We start from the raw sequence: 19,433 nt of genomic DNA, 5'->3' as shown, positions 1-19,433 counted from the left end.
GACATCTCGTATCAATCATCAATATTCCATTAGACATCAAGACGAAGCAACCTTACGAACTCCACGTCGGAAATATGCCGAAAGGTTTCTAACCTTTCAATATCCATAATACTACCACACCATCACACCATGCCCCATCGCCTATCACCCAATCACTCCCTTTTTGAACTTATACTACTCTACTCCCCCTTCTCTATCATATATAACTTCATTTCCCTCATACTTATTGTTACTAGATTCTATCCACCCTTTCCAAATCTTCACCATTCCCTCTTCTTCTTTAACCACTCATCCTGTCTCGCATCTCCATAAAATCCTCATGACCTAAATAACTACATACAATCTAAGCAATCTCATTATTAGCTATTCAAAGAGTAATTGAAAGTTAACAAGACAAATCAATCGTTCACATAATTTCACCCATAGCATTCATTCATTTCAGGAACTCAAGAATTAGATAGAATACAGTTTCAGATTACTGCTAACTATTTGAACTATCTCAAGGTATGCGCGGAGGTCTCTCAGCTATCCATGATATATGAACCCTATCTCGGTTAGACCCGCCATCTTTGTTGATGATCTATTAAACATGCCAGCTTCGAGAAATAACTTCCACCATCCACCATCCACTCCCAACGCCTTGAACAGATTTGGTATCAACTCCCAGCAAATTTAATTACCCACAAACTAAGCAACCATAAATTTCCCCACCCATCAAGCATCCCGAAAATTAAAAGCAATCCATGATTCAAGGATTTAGACCGCTGTATATGTATCACTGAGAACAATAGAAGTCTTAGAACTACCAGCCGCAGCAGCGGGGGCACCCGAAGCATTCAAGTCATCCGAGCCAACTGAAGGAGCAGCGGAAGCACGATCGACAGGTCCAGGAAGCACAACGCCGTCTTCAGCAGCCAAAGCACCCGGACGAACCAATTCAACAGGCTTTCGTGTGTTAATCACAGCTCCATGCTCCTCACTCCATACCCAGATTGGTTTTTGGTTTTTAGCGACTACCTCTTCCTGTTCGTCGGCACCATCAATTTGAGAGTTTCCACCAGAATTGGAACGGCGATTACTGGCACGACGAGATATACTACCGGAAAGACTACCTTTACGACGCTTATTCTTCCTAGCTGGATCACGCCAGTTGTACTTTCTCTTTTCGCGGAGTGGACCAGAGCAAGTAGCTCTCTTCTTCTTTGATAAAGCAGATGTACCGGTACCCGTCATCTCTACGTCAACACCAAATTGACGGTCATCATCGCAATCCAATCTTGATGGTGTTTCAGGATCTTCAGATTCATCACCATGAGCTTCCTCAACATCAAGACGCAATCTCTCCGCAACCCAAGCTGCCCGCTCGGTACGACAAATTGGAGCTGTGTAGGGGCAATGATCAAAATGCAATGGAGCGCGAATTCCAGAGCCGTACGCATTTACTCTCATGGCATCTTTCTCTACATCGAGGCGATCTTGTACCTCTCTTTCATGTGGAGTCATGTCTCGAAAGCTAAAAAAGATGTCATCGGCATCGAAGAGGTCGTCGGGTTGAACTGCAGCAACATCAGGGAGCGTCTTGTCCTCTGGACGACTGGGGTATGGAAGAGTGCGGTCGATAACGCCAGGAGATTTGACGAGGTAGGATGGCGGTGGAGAGTCAAGATCAGGACCGTAGACTTCATAGGGTTGGTATCTAGGAAGATCAGGAGAAGGGGTTCTTGGGGGATCGCTTTTTTTGACAGAGGGGCGACAAGGAACGGAGTTGGAGGCACGTGCGTTTAGATGATTTTTGGAACGACGACCGGAGCGGACGGTTTCCGCTTCTCCAAAAGAGCTACCTGATGACTATTGTCTGTTAGTACATCCATATGACTATATTAAACATAATAGAATGAGACAATCAGCTTACACTGAACTCGCTGCCCTCGAAATTTGAATTATCATCTGAATCAGTTGATCCGGCTGCAGAAAACCTGGTAGATTCTCCCACCTTCCTACGTTGACCGAAGATTTTCCTACCCGCACCAAGAAATTCTCGGGAATGATCAGGCTTCACTGGCTTGCCAGCAGCAGCGCGACGTTCTTGTCTCAAGACATGGCTTGGTCTAAGATCTTCTTCGCCAGAATCTTGATCTCTAGGCAACGGCATGTTGGCAAAGCCTCGAACACCCAGTACGCGGCGAGGACCTTTGGTCTGACTCTTGGTGGTATCGGGTGGCGAGACGAAGAGACCCTCTTCTTCCTCTTCTCCATCAGATCTCACAGGAGAGGAGCGATGGGAAGAATCGGGAGAAGAGACTTGAGATTGTCTTTGGGGAGGTATTCTGGTATTGATGAAAGCGACAGCAGACTTTGCAGATGGATTGCTCCTAGCAGGAGGAGGACTCATACGGCGGGCTTCCGTTGCACGAGCGTGAATTCTCTGAGCGGGATGGCCAGCTGCTGCCTTCTTACGTCGATTGTTGATTGAAGGGGTTTCAGCTGGACCAGAAAGATTGCCAGTAGAACTTGCCAAGACGGTAGTAGTTGAACGAGTGACGCTAGGTGGGTGACGTGGAGGGGGAATGATGGGAGGACCATTGTTAGATCTTGGAGTGCGACCTTGGTTGTTTGTTGCCATAGAGGAACGAGAAGAAGCGATGGAAGGAGTTGTTATGGCAGCATTTGGTGCGTTTAAGTCATTCATATTTGTATTCTGTGAACCTTGAATTAGTCTATACTGTTGTAAAAGATCTTTTTGGAAGAGAAAATAAGTTGTAAAGATGGAAGGTTATGAGACAAGATCCTTGACAAATGAATGAACAAAAGCCGATGAAAGAATAACAGATCTGCTATTGTCCATCCTCTATTCAATCAATATTGAAGATTGAATGTCCGAAATTGGTTGAAGGAAGGAATTGACAAACAAATGTTTACAACAGTTACATAAATTGAAAAGTAAAAATCATCAAACATACCTTGTTTTCTGTAGCATTGGCATCCTTTCCTCTGTGTTGCTGAGAATTTAGTCCTAGGGAACCATCACTGGCATTGTTTCGACCTGCCTCTTCTTGGTTGGGTTGAGCTGGCTGACCAGCAGAAGTTGACTGTCCTGTTTTTGCACGAGGGTGTAAGTGACTATTTTCATCACTGCTGTCTTCCTTCATATCATTCATGTTTGTAGTTTATTATGAACAATATTAAAAACAAAAGAAATGAAGTAGGAATGTAAATGGGAATGGAGTCGTTGTTTAAGAGAAGAAGGAACAATGAGAGTGGGGAGCCGTAAAGAAGTTACCATATAATATAACTGCTGTATAATTAAATGAAATGCCAAGGCTTACCTCCGAGCCGATGGTCATTGGCCATGGATTTAGGACTGTTATTAGTATTCTCGGATGACTTTGGACCATGGACGAATTCGAAATGAGCTGGTTCTGGTATATCGCTATGTGCCTCCTAACAAATTGGTACAGTTAACAAATGCTTGACTATCATACTGAAGTGAAAGAGATCGTATGTCGTGTCAAAGGATAGCAGATCAATGACTTTATTCCAGCAAAGGATTAAAGAGATTAATAAAGAGCACATACCTGCCAGTGAGTAATAAGATCAAATTGTACTTTGCGACAGACTGTACAGCCAGGTTTGGGACATTTCCAGCCTTTGCGATTAGGTCTTGCTGGATACTCCTCCGCCTTCAACGATACTCTACTTGTAGTGTCTCTTCTATTACTGTTCCTGTATGTAGGCGTCTGGGAGGAGGAACTATTCTCAAAGTTATCTTCATCCTCGCGGAATTCTGGTTTTGTTGGATTCTCGTCAACAACGATCTCATCTGCGGTCCCTTCTCCGCTCGAAAATTGTGCAGATAAGTCTTCTTTTTTAGATATTCCTGATGGCCGTTTGCCAGCTCGATCTTCATACAGGTCAGATGTTGTATGGTTACGCTTTGAGATGTATTAGTGATTAAGCGCGTTTGAGTGTGCTGAACGCTGTGATGAACTGTTACCTCTCTATGATCATATAACTCTTGCTCGGTGGTGTACTCATAGGCACAATGTCTTGCAGTACAGCGAAATACTCCATGTTCTCTCTGATGCAACTTGAGCTGTCTTTCATCAAAAAAGATGAATCGCACTCTGCCGTAGGACAATTAAACCAGTCACTTTTGTCTTTATGTTTGAGATTGAAGTGACGGGTGACTCCTCTCTTGTTTGTATATCTTGATAGGCATCCTGGATGAGGACAGGCGAATGGCTTTTCGTTATCAGTAAAATGAACTCTATTATGGTTGTCAAGTCCATGCTTGGAAGCATAGGATCTACCACAACCTGGATGCGGGCATTGAAAATTACTGACATCAAGTTTTGTTGGCGATGGCGATGGTGAAGCCAGAAGACCGTCGTCTTCACCCTCAGATTTATGATCATCATTAGAGTCATCGGCCATGATGGAATATCTGATGATTCTTTTTATGGTAGTGTTGAAATTTCAACCCAATGTAAAATGAGATAGCGTAGGAAGTTGATTTCCACTTGTGAGTAGAATTGCTTGATTTAAAGGGAAGTCCTTGGTGTGCGAGAACAATTTCAGTGAATTGCAAAACAAGGTACTCAAATAGAAGACTTTGAATGAATCAGAAGGCGAAAAATAGCAAGATGGTATCTGGCGCAGAAGTTTGTGTGCGCAAGTAAGTAGAGCGGATGCTAATGTGACATTTCGAAGGGCTCAAGTGTGGGAAAGATGGTGAGGCTATCTGGGCAGAAAACGATATGCCTCGTAGCACTATTCAAAATAGTGTTTCTCTTCAAGTGTCGAGTTATAGTGGGAACCGAGATTCATTGTGAGCAATTGAATAGCTAAGGGTCTTCCTTCGATTGTCCTCGAAGTTTTAAATCAATGAATTGAGAGAAGTCTCAGTAATTAGCTGTTCAGAAGAATGTTAGATGGGTCGTATGATCTGTAATCGTGTGTTAATATCTACAATAAAATAGTACCAAACCTCGATCATGCAAAAAATGTGGAGGAATTTTATCCGAAGGGGTAACATTTTTCAGAAAAATTAAAAGTTACTGGCCTTATAGATCGAGACCGAGCCTCAGGAGATCTTCAATTCAGCTCGATATTTGACAATTGGCAGATACGATTTGCTGCTATAGCAATAAATCAAAAGAACCGTCAATTAAAGTCTTGGTGCGAGTATAAAGATCTGTTTACAATTAGCTGTTGTGTGATAGGGCAGTGTTGCTAATGTCTTTGTCAAATACTTCCAAGTAAATCCCTCGTACACAAGAAAGGTCTCAACAGGAATCGAGAGACTTTAAATAGTTGTAAATTGGCAGATCGAAGTGGATAATTGATAATCTCTTGAGCCAAGTCCCTCGAGGTGAGATAGAAAGAAAAAATAAAGAGACCGGTGGAGACTGTCAAGGTTGGATTCAGTACTAGAGAAGAATTCAGTTTATAGCTTGAGTGGATCTCGTGCAACAGCTTGTTAAGAAAAGAGGCATTAAGAGTCGAGCACGAGGAGAGGTCTTGCCGGTGAATCTCAGCTTGAGGTAGAAATCTCTCAACAAATCCTACTACCTATCGACTATCCCTGTTATGGTTTCCTAAGTAGAAGGTGCGAGCTAGAGATTATCGGAAGAATGGAAGAGTTCACGTTTAGAGTTCCAGAAGGGAAAGAAGAAAGGAAGGACTATGGACTGCCTTGGAGAGATAGAAGTCTTACTATCAGACTTGTGGACCCAATATCTTTTCCTAATATCAGAAGACGTTAAAACTGAATTCGATTCAGCGAAGATCTAGACTTGCTCAGGTATTTCTCGGAGGTAACATATGTAGAGTTAATAGAGTTTAGGTACTAGTCAGATATTTACATATGGGACTGAACTGACCAGAGAGTTTCTTGCCGCCTCATTATCACTTTACAAGATATTAGCACAATCATCTCACATCAAAATAAAATCATGTTTAAATCGTAGCATATTAATACGAAATTCTATCGCTGTTCTTATGCGAGCTTAAAATCCAGACTTTCCTCCCATGAATATCTCATGATATCAACAATCTTCATCTCAGTCATTAGTGAAGTAATTCCCAACGCCAAGCAGTGCATGCATTATATCGCTCTAAACTCCGCCCCATAAATACAAACCAATGCTTATATAACTATAAGTTGATGAATTAGGAAATCCCGGCTGCAGCAAAGCTGAGTAGAGATCCAGCCATCAAACCTGCAACCAAGTTGGTCATCATGAAGGACCCACTTGCTTCTCGTTCTTCTTCATTAACATAGTCAGCGGCTGCCATCATGCAAGAACTGCCGAGCCAGCCATTACTCAGCCCAAATCCAGCCTGAACAACGAGAAGGTAAAATACGTCGCTATTGACCTTTGCTCCCTTGCCTTTGATATTACAGAGAAGGTACAAAGGGACGAAGCCAATTCGAAGGATAGAGAACACGAAAAGCGGAATAGGTCGTGCCTTGGTATGGAAAGGTAGAAGTGGAAGCAGACGGCCACAAAGATCGCCGATGTTCCAAACCAAAAACCCTAGAGGAATGAAAGCTTCGGGTTGAAGTATTCGAGGAGCTTCATCGGCAGGCCTTACCGAGACCACTTTTGACGTGAACACCGGGAAGAACATTGTAACAGTGAAACACATGAATACTCCTCCCGCAAGCCAGTGAAGTTTTTTGAATAGTCTAACCATGCCAACAACTTCGTGTTTACCATTTTCGTCAATCTCTTCATCACTGTCAGCTGATGACGCCACGCGATTCTCGATGATTCGATTCTGTTTTCGAAGTAAGGGTAAGACAAAGACTAATGTTAGAACACTGATGACTGTAGCCGTCAAGAAATAAACAAAAGCCGAAGTTGTATTTTCCTTCACATCTGCGGCTTCCGCATCTACATCAGCCCAACGGTCGGGCGGCGGAACAGCTAAAACGGTGGCAATTTGTGCAGCTGATGGCAGGACTCCGGCGATGGCTTGTCCCGTCATAATAGCCTGTATATATTCTGGTCGGCCGAAGCTTGATGCGAATGCGAATGCCCCATTTTGTAGAAGCCCAGTTGCACAGGAGGTCGCGAATACCATTATCAATGTGAAAGTTAGATAGCCACTCGACGAAACATCGCGAAAGTATGAGGTGGATATCGCAAGAAGCGTAAAGACGATAGTATTGAGGACGAGGGAGGTTATGATACGTTTTGGGTAGGAGGCGTTCGATTGTAGGTGACCTAGGAGTAGCATCGAGCCAAGGTTCGTAATTGTGCCAACGGATGTAATCGCGGATTGGAAATGTTGAAGAATACTCTCATTGTCTTGGAACCGGCTCTGGAAGTATGGCGCGGCTGCTAAGAACATGTTCCTGTCAAGATATCAGCTTCTGCGCCCTCCCGAGACGTCAGTGAAACATACCATGCCCAAAGCATTGCAACTCCAATTAACATAAAGATTCCATATTCAAACCATGAGAACGGCTCAGTTTCGACTTGATCTGGTAAGACGAGGACTGGTCTGCGTACATCGTCTTCGTGAATACTGGAACTGCTCGAGATAGGTTCATATTCGGGTCCAGGATTGGGATTGTTAAACAACGCTCGTAGACGGTCGACAGCCGTTCGATTATCGATTGAATTACTCATTTGGATGATTGTTGGATTGATCAAATATTAAGTGACAATCCACGCAAGGAGGTTGTTCGGATTGTAGTATATTGAAAGGTGCCAAAAAAACTAAACCTCATCTCATGTTTAATTTTAATCCCCTTTTGTGATATCGGCGATATCAACACGTGTGATTCACTCGTAGAAGTTAATTGTGAAACCTTTGATGAATGTTTGCCATGTGCTCAAAGTATTGAATCCAATGAAGGTGACGATTATCGTAATCTGTCTCGGCAACCCCCGTGCTTCGAGAGTGATTTATCCGACTCCCGACTTCCGAACATCAAACTTGTTGATATATGAATGAGGTAAAAGAACGATAATAAAGCCATCACAGGTAACTTCTTTCACCTGTCAAAATGATCTTCATGGAAGTAGCACACAGAGTATCTGTTTATGTCAAGATATAGACATAGGTGGACAACAGGTATCATTTCTCATGATCCTTCTGGTCATCAATCGAAACAGGCTCAAAATTGGTTGGTCAGACCACGACTCGAATCCCCTGTGCATACGTCACCCCAACTGTTGGTGCAACCATTATATTATCATTAGAGAATTCATAGTATGAAATCACTCTCAAAGTTCTTCGCACCCTTCTTCGCACCCTTCTTCAACCAGACCTTCATAGGATATCGTTGCTATACCAGTGAATTTGTACACGCAAGCGCGCGCTAGCGTACAAGCGTATTACATATAGGTCTTGTAGTCTGAGCCTAGAATGAATACACAATACAATACGGTCCACTAGAACTATCAAAAAGACATCATAGTCACCAACGAGATAATAACAACAGATATCTCGAATTTCCAGCTCTCTCGATCATTTTTGATTCTCAGCTACCTACTTACCCATCATGCAAATCACTCTCTTCCGTGGCTGGCTAGATCCAGGAAATTACGTATGGTCCCCATTTGTTACCAAAATTGAATTCCACTTCCGCCAAGCCAACGTGAAGTACATCTTGGATGGTGGCTCACCTCGATCAGCACCAAAAGGGAAGATACCATATATCTCAGTACACGATGAAGGGTCGTCTCCTTTTCTGATTGCCGATTCTGCACTCATTATAGCAGGGTTAGTGGAGTCAGATATTCTACCCGATCTCAATTCATCATTGGAGCCGGCAGCAAAAGCTCAAGATATGGCGATTCGTGCTCTTCTTGAGGATAAGCTATATTTCTATGGAGTGAGTACAACAGTGAACTATATTTCCCTGTCAGGTTGCGGTATATTCTAACTTGTCCCGGGCTCTAGATCCGAGAGCGTTGGATGGACAATTATTATACTCAGAGAGATAAAGTTCTAGGATCTGTCCCTTATCCCATGCGTGTTCTAGTCGGGATTCTTGCTTATCGTCAGATGAAAGCTACATTGTATGGCCAAGGAACTGGACGATTCACTTCTGAAGAGATAATGGTATTCCGAAAGGAGATATGGCAAAGTCTTGATGGACTTCTAGAGACTTCAAGAAAACCCACATTAGATGTCGCTCCTGCAAAAAAGGATCCATTTTGGTGTCTCGGTGGTGAACAACCAACCGAAGCCGATGCAAGTCTCTTTGGCTTCATTATATCAATACTCGTAAGCACTAGGTAGGCTTTCTGTCCATGATTCCAAATAGTGTAATACTCGCTGATCCATCGAATAGTGTCCCGGTCTCTAGAGAACTCGTACGATCTCTTCCTGCCGTCATGGATTATGTCGAAAGAATACATTATCGATACTTTCCTGACTACGAGAAATGGATTGACGAGTAAATCTGGTGGAAAATTAATTGGAAAATTGAACTGAATTTTGATAACCCATCTACGGTACCCTAATGCATGTTTTGTTGGGCTTCAATCGTCTGAGATGCACCAGATTCCGTGTTCTGCAGGGGCCATTTAACATTTGCTAGCGGGCCGTCCTCTCTAACACAAATTTTGGTGTACAAAGTTAACCGCATAACGTGATCAGAATCTCATGCGATGCAGGTATGTTTTGCATGCTTCATGCTGCAAATCTCGAGTGAGAATTTCGGAAATTTTCCATTGCCGACCAAAAGTTTGCTTCACAGAAGTTTGACGGTACAACATTTGAAGGCAATCCTGATAATATTGGCTGTTTGTTATGCATATTGATATTCGTCTATTTATGGTTGTGGCACAGTTTGTGTAATGTAAATCGATGTATCAATATTTTGGCCCCCGAGTATGACATTGTCTCACACAAAGCTGTAGTCTTGATGTTGTACAAAATTTCTCGATTTTGAAAATGGAAGCCCGCAAGAAAAGAAATAATAAAGGCATATATAAATAAGGAAAACCCAATTTCATCTCGAAAAATCAGATTCTTCCTTTGTCAGCTCAACTGGCTCCCATTTCCATTCCCCAGTTTCTTTCTTGATTTCCTTGACCTGGACTATTTCGCATCTATCATGGTGAATAATGAGGGCAGTCAAAGTTCGATACTTATCAGGGTTGAGTTTGTCTATACGTTGTGCACCAGTATCGAGACCAATAGAGAATTTCCTTTTGGTCAAGCCCTTCTTGGATTCATGGCCATACATTACTGTCATCCGTTCGTTTGGTGGCAAACTCTTTTGCTTGTCCTCCCAAGCCTGTATTCATCAGGGTTAGTATTATTCGTTCAGAATGGGATTCCTGGTGGGCAAACCTCAAACCAGGGTATCATCTTGCTAAAACATCCCTGGTCTTTCTTATCCAATGCCTTTCTCTCTTTATCTCCCACATGCATCGAACTAGTATATCCTTTCACTGGATCTATAGATTTGATGTTCATTGTCTCTATAACTCGTTGATGTTGCAGGTCAAAGAATGGATTCAATCCAGCGTGTACGACAACCATGTTATTACGCCCACCACATTTTCCCAGAACTAGAATGTCAGGTAGATCTTCAAGCCACCGTCTCTCTTCTGTAGTAAGTGCATCACATAGATCATAGTCGCTGGTATCCCTGTGGTCTGGCGTTCTCAACTTTTTCCTCGCATGGATATCAAACTGATTATCCATTTCGCGGTCGATAGATTCTTGCCAACCATTTCTCTCATGTTTAACATTCAGTACGCAGTCTTCATGATTACCACGGACTCCTGAAGCTCCATCTCTTCTAGCCTGACGCACAACATCTTTAGAAGCCTCGATAGTTATCAGCCCTTTAGTCGTAGCATTCTTGCTTGGCATGCTCTTTCTCCCTTTGGTTATCATATCACCGCCGAATATCTGATGATCTAACGCTCGATTGTATTTAATATATTCCAAGAGACAGTTCTTGGCATCAGGCATCCCATGTACATCCCCGAAAACGATTAATCGCCGAGTCTCTTCTTCTTTCCGAGGTTGATAACACTTCGGAAGAAACCCAACTTTCACCTTGTCGCGCGGAAGGCTTGTAGGTACCTTGGAAGCCGGTCCATCACCGCTTCGCTTTTGAAGGTCATCTGTAGCCGCAGCTTTTGATCCTCTCAGATCATCGAGTTGAAGTTTTTCTAGTCCGCGATTGATGGAAGGGTCTCTTCTGCCTGGTCTTGGATCTTGAGATCGATTGCTGCGGCTGGGAAGAGGTATCGTTATGTTCTCGCCTCTACTCTGGGTAGGTTTGTCTTTTGGTACGTAGGTATTGGAACCTCTCCCACGTTTTTGGCTGGGATCTCTATCGCGACTGGGATGGGGTGGATAGGTGATAGATTTTCTGTCACTTCCGCTCGCGCCACGGCTACTACTGTGATCTCTTCTTTTAGTTGAGAGTGATGAATTATCGATAGTGGTGGTAGGTGGTATTTCAACCCGTCTGATGGAATCTCTGCTGTCGTGGTTGGGAACGGGGGTAGATGACCTGCTGCCACCATTGCCAACTCTGGAAGGTGGCTTATCACGTCCAATCTCAACAGATTGAGATGTCCGTCTGGTTTCTCTTCGTGGTTCCGCATTCCCCGGTCCCGTCCGTGTTTCTGCCTTTCTCTCCTCTTTATATCTTCCCTCATCTTCGTATCCCCTCCCATCTCCATGTCTATCCCGTCTTCTCCTATCTCTGTTTTCTTCACCACCTTCATCTCTCCTGTCTGCGCCTCGACTCAACTGATGTCTCTTCTCCTCACCCATCGTTCTACTCTTTTCGTATATTCTGTATGGCTCGTTCTTCTCTTACGAATAACGGTCTTAAGATGAATTTCTATTGCTCCAGAGAATCGTCGCGATATAATCATCATATTTAGTCCAAGGTGCACTAGGACAAGATATATAAGAACTCCAGAATTCAAAAGCAAACAAATGTATTTTTAATTACTCACTATGACAATAATCCACGATGCATAGACTTTACGCTAGCAAATGTTAGAAGCGGTCACAAGGACACGAACACCTTGGCAAAAAACAAAATTCCAACTCATCTCGCAAAAGAAAGTTTCGTCTGGAGTGTGTTTGCTAAAATAAGATATTTTCTCCTTGTGAATTGTCTACGCCATGGTTCAGAATGGTCTCTGGATCGAATTTGGTCGCATTTTTTTGTAACCCTCGACGTGAAATGATTCCTTGCATCAGGATTTTTGCTCGCTCAACCGGTCTGTGATTTACATTGTGACCGATGCGTAAGTACTGGTGCTTTTTATTCGATATAAATTTACATCAAGATATGGGCTGTGAATAACATACTTCTAGAAAAAACGTAAAAATGTCTCAAGAGTGATAATTTACGTGACTTATTATCCGCATGTTAATTTTGCCGCCACAGCGAACATTACTGTTTGATATTAGGATTTTGATGAGTTGGACTAAGGGGTCGCGCTTAGGATACTGTGGAGACGAGTGAGACTTTTTGGCGCTGGGTTTGTTGATGTCAATTGAATTAATTGTTGGTCGAAAAGCTATATTCATCATGAATCACACTGTATCTTGAATTGATGAGCGCATAATGAGTCTGAGGTATTCTTAGTCTTTTCTGTGGTGTGTAGTCATCACAACGTTAAGCGAGCAATACTCTATACGATCGACATTTCCCTGACAATATCGAATGGCTTTGCGGTTTGAGTAGCTAGAAAAAGTGAGGTTGCGTATCTTTGAACAGTTGAGAACGTTTCCTCTCAGCCTCCTAAGCAACTCCATGTTCTCCTCGTCGATTTATATTCTTTTCTACACGTCAAAATTTCCCTCATTCTTATCCCCATTCAACATAACAACAGCCCCTCTCTTCTCACTCTCACCCCTAGATAGAACTCTTAGCACTACTTCTCAATTTCTCCTCATACAACCGTAAAGAAAACATCCATAACCACAAAAGATATCTACAAATATAGATGGGGGATCAGAGAGAAGAGAAGAGAAGTAAAGTGGAGAACGCAGCGGGGAAGTAGAAAAGGAGACAGCCCCTGGTAATAAGCGATGTGGGGTAGGATGAAATAAGTATTTCGTATTATTTGCTACAAGATATTATTCGATACTACTTGGATGAGAAAGAAGGTAGAAAATAGAACTTTTTGGATCAAAGTTGGGCTTTGGACTAGTTGGTGTCGTAATCTATTTACGAGAAGAGGTTGAGTTCACCTATCCCCTAGTTTACATTGACAATAGCATGACTGGCCTGGCAATAAGTACGATGATTTTGAGAATAGGATGAATATGATATGGCTTAGCTACGAATAGACTTCGAGCATGTTGAACACACATCACTCACATTTCGACCCCAACATAATGATTGATAGTTTGCGCACGTGGAACAGGTGCACACCTTGTGAAGTATTACGGGTATTGCACAATACCTCTCCGTCAAAACACGTGTACTCCATCTTGAAAAAGGGTATCATTATTAAGGTGGCGATGGTGGTGGTACACTTTCCTCTACCTCTCCTCTATGCTTCTTTGGTTTTACCAACAGCAAAATAAACATACCTACAACTAGTAGGATCAATAACAAAATAATTCGCCTTTTCGTGCCTTTTCTTTGGTATCCGCTTGCAACTTTTAATTCCACATTTGCAGCTTTGACGTCTACTGCCATTCTTTCCACGTTGTAGTCTATGCGATCCAACATTGTTCCTTGATCTATAATCATAGCCTGAAGTTCCTTGAATATGTCGGCGAGTTCGATGATACCTTGTGCGATATCATTGATTTCACGTTCTCGTTGCATTATGGCTGCATCGTTGGAGGTGAGTTGTTTTTGAGAGGTTTGTTGAAGGGTTGCTTGGGAGAATGATTTATCGGCGTCGGATTCCATGATGGAGGGGTCGATGTAATTACTGTAAAGAGGGGTAGATGTTCGTTCAATAGGTGCATTCATGCCTCCTAAGCCTCGTAACTCTGATGATTGGTCAGTATAAATTCTTTAACATCTAACCATGGCGACTTCAATCAATGTAGTGTGAACTCACTCTTCAAATAAGTACTTTGCTTTTTCCTGAATCCCGCACTTGCTTCTTGTACCCTCGATGCTAGTGAAATCTGAATATTTCTTGCCATAGTTTCCTCTCCTTTACTTATGCCTCCTTGATGCCGCGAGTCACGAACAATTTGTTCTACTCTCTGAATTGACCTCTGACAATCGTGAAATCCCTTAGTAATTTGTTGTGTCAATAATTCAATCTCCCTTTCTTCCTTCTTCTTTACTTCTTCATCATCGAATCCTGGCAATACATGTTTTTGATGTAATTTCTCCAATTTTTGACTCTTATTTGCGATGTCTGTAAGATATTCTGTAACTTCGTCGCTGATATCTGCCCATCTCGGTGGTAGTAAATCCATTTCGATTATCGCATCGCCATCATCTTCGAATGCGCCAGCGGACATAAGTCCTCTGCGTTCCTCCGAAGCTCCTCCAATACTATCTGAGTATCCATTGCCAGAAGAGCTTGAATATTTTGGTTTCTTTGCGGGGTGATGTGCATATGATTGTCGATAGGAGATATAGCTGATAGATTAGGTGTCAGTATCTATCTAAGCTTGTGAAAGGGACAACAGCAATCTGAACATACAGATTTGTACGATCACGCCACATGGCGAATCAAATTGAATCTTACAGTATCACAGAATATAATAAAGGAAGAATTTCGCATAGAAACTCAAAGAATTGCAATTTGTATTGGAGTTTGTTATTGAATGTCGCATGTTTGTCTTGTTTTGATGATTCCAAGCTCTCCCCAGCTTCGACCTCTTCGCCTGAGGAATCCCAGACACCCAGACCCTTTATGTCATTCGGCTACCGTACAACAACTACTTTTGACCATTATGGTATCTATGCTTCACCGCATCAAGGCATCTGAACAGTTGAATCGCAATCACAACCCACAACACAACAAGATCCTCCTTATTTCAACCTTGCAACCTTTTTTCCAGTTCTCCATATACCTTAGAAATATTTCAAACCAAAAAAGTCATTATACTTACTTTCAATCAAATACTCAACAATGGTTTGTTTCCATTCTCCAAGAAGGCTGGACCTTAAACAACCCCGCGGTTTTCAGCACTCGACTTGGAGCTGTAGCTTCAAGTTGGAGAGAGAGAATGTAATGACGGAGGATAACAAGATCGCAACTAACACGCGCATTTATACAGGCCGATTCTCTTACTGAAGAGCAAGTCTCCGAGTTCAAGGAGGCCTTCTCCCTCTTTGTACGTTGATATTCTCACCTTAATACTCTCAGCCCTATGGACACTTGGCAGGGCATATTTGAAGATTTGAAAGCTAATAAGATGTGAATTTACAGGACAAGAATGGTGATGGTTCGTAATTCTATATTACTCCTATGACATTGCAGATCTCAGAAATCCCCATGTGTTCACATACTTGCCCTCTGGACCAACTCAGCCCCTATCTCGAACAATTGCAACAGCACTGGGGATAACAACACAAATTGGCAGAACAATATGGAAGGACAGCACTGATATATGGATCTACAGGACAAATCACTAGCAAAGAGTTGGGCACCGTTATGCGATCCCTTGGACAAAACCCTTCCGAGTCCGAGTTGCAAGACATGATCAACGAGGTCGATGCTGACAACAACGGTACCATTGATTTCCCAGGTATGGCGCAACACGTTGAGGTTCCTGACTCAGAACGCTGACGCGATTAGAATTTCTTACTATGATGGCAAGAAAGATGAAGGATACCGACTCTGAAGAGGAGATCCGTGAAGCATTCAAGGTTGGGATTCTATAAGTCATTTACTGTCGCAGAGGCTGATGTGTCGTTGGTATAGGTCTTCGATCGTGACAACAACGGTTTCATCTCCGCTGCTGAACTTCGTCATGTCATGACCTCCATCGGAGAGAAGTTGACTGATGATGAGGTTGATGAGATGATTAGAGAGGCTGATCAAGATGGTGATGGACGAATCGACTGTATGTGCCCCTTCGCCAACGATTACTCACAAAGTTCATATGCTAATTATCGTTCACAGACAACGAATTTGTACAACTTATGATGCAAAAGTAATCGAGCTTGCTTTTTTTGCGTGGTCTTTTGTTGCTGGGAGGGAGAATAGTCGGCGTACACATCACGGGTCTTTTGGACATCCAGAATTCTTGTGGGCGTAGGACTGGACTGGTTGACATTCACGTAGAGCGTTGCCGTTTTTAGTGACCTTCATGATCAATGATAACCCATCAGACATCTTATTGTCTTGTTAATACCCTTTACCAGAGTCTTCATGATGCAGCATTTGTTATGTGAACCGTGAATTGTGATAAATATCCTCATAGGCTAACATTGAAATCGAGCCCATCAGCCAACTTCGGTCTCATATTCTGGAGATTGGTATCGAGCAAATATGATATCAAGAGAGGAGTGGTCGACTTTGTATTTCTTTCCCCTTAAAAATCTGTATAGCCTTTGATAACTATCTGACAAGATAGAATTTCAGGGGAAATCTGTGGATCATCATTAGTGGTACTTTGTAATCAACTTGATGATATGACAATTGAAAGTGGGTACGGCCGTTTAGCTCTTAGTTGAAGGGGAATGGGAGAAGGGAAGGGTATCGGAAATATATAACTTAAAAGGGAACCATTCACACGGTACCGAAATCGAATAGTAACCCTGCTCTAACAGATTGAGATGTTGGTAACCATAAGCGACCACCCCTTATGAGGACGTCGATTTTCTTTGGCATGCTTCTTTTAAAGTTTCTACACTACGTAGAATATGTGGTGAAACACCAGATTGGGGAGTGGGGAGAAACCCAGTCGGTCGGTCCTGGTGGGTACTGAGATGCTAATTTCTGGCTTCGATCCCTTACCGCAGGGTTCAATTATTCTCTCTTGGCGAGTCATCGACTCTTTAGCTATGAAGCAGAAAGAACGAAACTACTTGATACATTCCTCGGCAGCATGTAGATCAATTGGATGTCCAGCTCGCCCTCTCTTTCATGATAAGTTCCATTTCTTTTTCCATCTTCTTTCGTTCTTGAAATTTCGCTTCTTGATTGTTCTTTTCTTGGAGTCTACGGAGTGCTATTCTATCAACTTGGGAGTTTCAACGAAGCACATCGGATGAAGGACAAAGCTGCTGTCAAAGCAATCAATCAATCATTGAAATCAGATCTAACATTCAAGGGATGTGACACATAATATTTCCGTATTTCCAAACTTTTCTTCTTCTAATCTACCTTTTCAATTGCTCGAGCAGTAAACGCTGCTGCAGATATGCCGTCAATCATTAGAAGATGGAGAACAGCCTTCATAGCTGCAGTGTTTATGATTTTTAGTCTTCATTACCTTCATTCACGTCGCAATACTTGGAGCTATGACGCGACTTATTTATCTTCGATTGCGAAACCTCATCTGCCAGATGGAAAAACCCATTGGTCGAAATTACCAGAACGTTATCCAGTAACTTCACACATTCCTTTGCCAACTGGAAAACCGAAGAAGATTCCGCAGATCCAAAGTACGCCTCCCAAAGAAGATGCGGCGCAGAAGGAAGAGAGATTGAAGCGATTGGCGGCTGTTAAAGAGAGTTTTGTACACAGTTGGGAGGGATATAAAGTGCACGCATGGTTACGAGATGAGGTCTCGCCTCTATCAGGGTCCTGGAAAGATACTTTTGGTGGCTGGGCCGCAACATTGGTTGATTCTTTGGATACTTTGTGGATTATGGGATTAAAAGAAGATTTCGAAATCGCAGTGCGATCGATCGAGGGAATTGATTTTACGACAACGGAGCAAAAGGATATCAATGTTTTTGAAACGACAATTAGATATATGGGTGGGTTTTTAGCGGCGTATGATGTGAGTGGAGCGCAATACCCGGTTTTGTTATTGAAGGCTGTGGAGGTTGCGGAGTTGTTGATGAGTTGTTTTGATACCCCGAATAGAATGCCAATTCCTAGATGGGATTGGAAGAAGTAGGTCCTATTGGTTTTGTTTGGTGAAGAAGCTACTGACAATGTGTAGGTATCTAGAAGGAGAGGATCAAGTAGCGCCTAGAAGAGTTCTTGTCTCTGAACCAGGTTCCTTAAGTCTCGAGTTCACTAGACTTAGTCAGTTAACCGGAAATCCGAAATACTATGATGCGGTGCAACGCATCTCTGATGAATTCGAGAAAACTCAGAACTCTACTCGATATCCCGGGTTATGGCCTGTCAGCATTGATCTTCAAAAGCTCCGGTTTGACGAAGATACTATGTTTACTATGGGTGGTATGTCTGATTCGACTTATGAATATCTACCAAAACAATATATGGTTCTCGGGGGTGTCCTAGACCAACCCAGGCAAATGTACGAAAGCTTCATTTCTGTAGCCCAAGAGAAAATGTTCTTTCCAATCTTGAACGAAAAGAATCAGAAAATTAGAGTATCTGGAGACATACGCATTAAAGGCATGGCTGAAAGCAGTACTCCGGAGCTTATCCCTCGTGGCCAACATCTCACCTGTTTTACTGGCGGCATGATTGGAATCGCCTCGAAAATCTTCAACCGCCCCTCTGACCTCGACTTAGCTGAAGAACTCACAAATGGATGTATATGGGCATATGATAATAGTCCAAATGGCATAGCACCCGAAATCTTCAGCGTGGTTCCGTGCCCTAAGAATCACGATTGTACGTATTCGAAACAGAAATGGTATGACGCTCTCGCAGCTATATACACACATCCAATTACGAATACGAAAGAGGAGACGGACAAGAAATTGAATGAGATTATAGAGGAAAGAAGATTGAGTCCAGGATTTACAGCGATAGATGATCGGAGATATATCTTGAGGCCGGAGGCTATTGAAAGCGTGTGGATTTTGTGGAGGATCACCGGTGATAGGAAGTATATGGACGCAGCTTGGAGAATGTTTCAGGCGATTGAGAAGATTTGTAGGACGGAGATTGCGTCTGCGGCGATACTGGATGTTACAGTCAAGGCAGTGGTGGGTGAGAAGAGGAGGGGGAAGGGTAAGAATGGAAATCGAAAACAAGGAGAGCGTTTCGCGGATAGCTTGGGTGGAATAAATGAAGAGGAAGGAGTCGAACAGGCAGATAGTATGGAGAGTTTCTGGCTAGCAGAGACGTTGAAGTATTTCTACTTGGTATTCAGTGAGTGGGATGTGGTGAGCCTCGATGAATGGGTGTTGAATACAGAGGCGCACCCACTGAAGAGGTTGAAGAGGTGACGTGGGTAGGTAGCATGGGGGTTGGTAGAGGAAATATCTAGAAGAGAATAAGACAATTAAATTTCGATCGGCCTTTCCTGACACGCTCGCTGTGCTGGTACGAAGTACTATAAATGACATTGATGGGGTCTCGGGGTGTGGTCTATAATATGAAAATCTGACTGAGTTCAAAATC

The 19,433-nt window shown here is 42.8% G+C and overlaps 7 protein-coding genes across 7 annotated transcripts; 3 read left to right on the top strand and 4 right to left on the bottom strand.

Annotated features, from left to right (window-relative positions):
* Positions 1–756: 756 nt before the first annotated feature.
* Bfra_004222 (putative transcription factor c2h2 protein) lies at positions 757–4,434 on the bottom strand (the record flags this gene model as incomplete). Its single annotated transcript, XM_037334628.1, has 7 exons — positions 757–1,848; positions 1,913–2,698; positions 2,961–3,139; positions 3,327–3,441; positions 3,576–3,932; positions 3,995–4,097; positions 4,124–4,434. 7 exons carry the CDS (start codon positions 4,432–4,434, stop codon positions 757–759), a joined length of 2,943 nt encoding a protein of 980 aa, XP_037193162.1.
* A 1,737-nt stretch (positions 4,435–6,171) lies between these two features.
* Bfra_004221 (putative nucleoside transporter family protein) lies at positions 6,172–7,640 on the bottom strand (the record flags this gene model as incomplete). Its single annotated transcript, XM_037334627.1, has 2 exons — positions 6,172–7,363; positions 7,414–7,640. The coding sequence occupies 2 exons, from the start codon at positions 7,638–7,640 to the stop codon at positions 6,172–6,174; spliced, it is 1,419 nt and encodes a 472-aa protein (XP_037193161.1).
* An 878-nt stretch (positions 7,641–8,518) lies between these two features.
* On the top strand, positions 8,519–9,422 carry Bfra_004220 (putative failed axon connections; the record flags this gene model as incomplete). Its single annotated transcript, XM_037334626.1, has 3 exons — positions 8,519–8,851; positions 8,920–9,257; positions 9,314–9,422. The coding sequence occupies 3 exons, from the start codon at positions 8,519–8,521 to the stop codon at positions 9,420–9,422; spliced, it is 780 nt and encodes a 259-aa protein (XP_037193160.1).
* A 554-nt stretch (positions 9,423–9,976) lies between these two features.
* On the bottom strand, positions 9,977–11,766 carry Bfra_004219 (putative ser thr protein phosphatase family protein; the record flags this gene model as incomplete). The annotated part of the gene is made up of 2 exons (XM_037334625.1): positions 9,977–10,264; positions 10,321–11,766. 2 exons carry the CDS (start codon positions 11,764–11,766, stop codon positions 9,977–9,979), a joined length of 1,734 nt encoding a protein of 577 aa, XP_037193159.1.
* A 1,699-nt stretch (positions 11,767–13,465) lies between these two features.
* Positions 13,466–14,653, bottom strand: Bfra_004218 (putative snare domain-containing protein; the record flags this gene model as incomplete). Its single annotated transcript, XM_037334624.1, has 3 exons — positions 13,466–13,959; positions 14,031–14,566; positions 14,631–14,653. 3 exons carry the CDS (start codon positions 14,651–14,653, stop codon positions 13,466–13,468), a joined length of 1,053 nt encoding a protein of 350 aa, XP_037193158.1.
* A 409-nt stretch (positions 14,654–15,062) lies between these two features.
* Bfra_004217ca (putative calmodulin protein) lies at positions 15,063–16,093 on the top strand (the record flags this gene model as incomplete). The annotated part of the gene is made up of 7 exons (XM_037334623.1): positions 15,063–15,161; positions 15,211–15,267; positions 15,363–15,378; positions 15,556–15,681; positions 15,732–15,802; positions 15,858–15,999; positions 16,059–16,093. 7 exons carry the CDS (start codon positions 15,063–15,065, stop codon positions 16,091–16,093), a joined length of 546 nt encoding a protein of 181 aa, XP_037193157.1.
* Positions 16,094–17,301: 1,208 nt separating this feature from the next.
* Bfra_004216 (putative class i alpha-mannosidase protein) lies at positions 17,302–19,258 on the top strand (the record flags this gene model as incomplete). Its single annotated transcript, XM_037334622.1, has 2 exons — positions 17,302–18,002; positions 18,052–19,258. 2 exons carry the CDS (start codon positions 17,302–17,304, stop codon positions 19,256–19,258), a joined length of 1,908 nt encoding a protein of 635 aa, XP_037193156.1.
* Positions 19,259–19,433: the final 175 nt, after the last annotated feature.

The sequence above is a fragment of the Botrytis fragariae genome (genome assembly GCF_013461495.1).
Source record: "Botrytis fragariae strain BVB16 chromosome Unknown tig00000050, whole genome shotgun sequence".
Lineage (NCBI taxonomy): Eukaryota > Fungi > Ascomycota > Leotiomycetes > Helotiales > Sclerotiniaceae > Botrytis > Botrytis fragariae.
The sequence above is the reverse complement of the archived record's forward strand: the minus strand, read 5'-3'. Positions and strand labels throughout refer to the sequence as shown.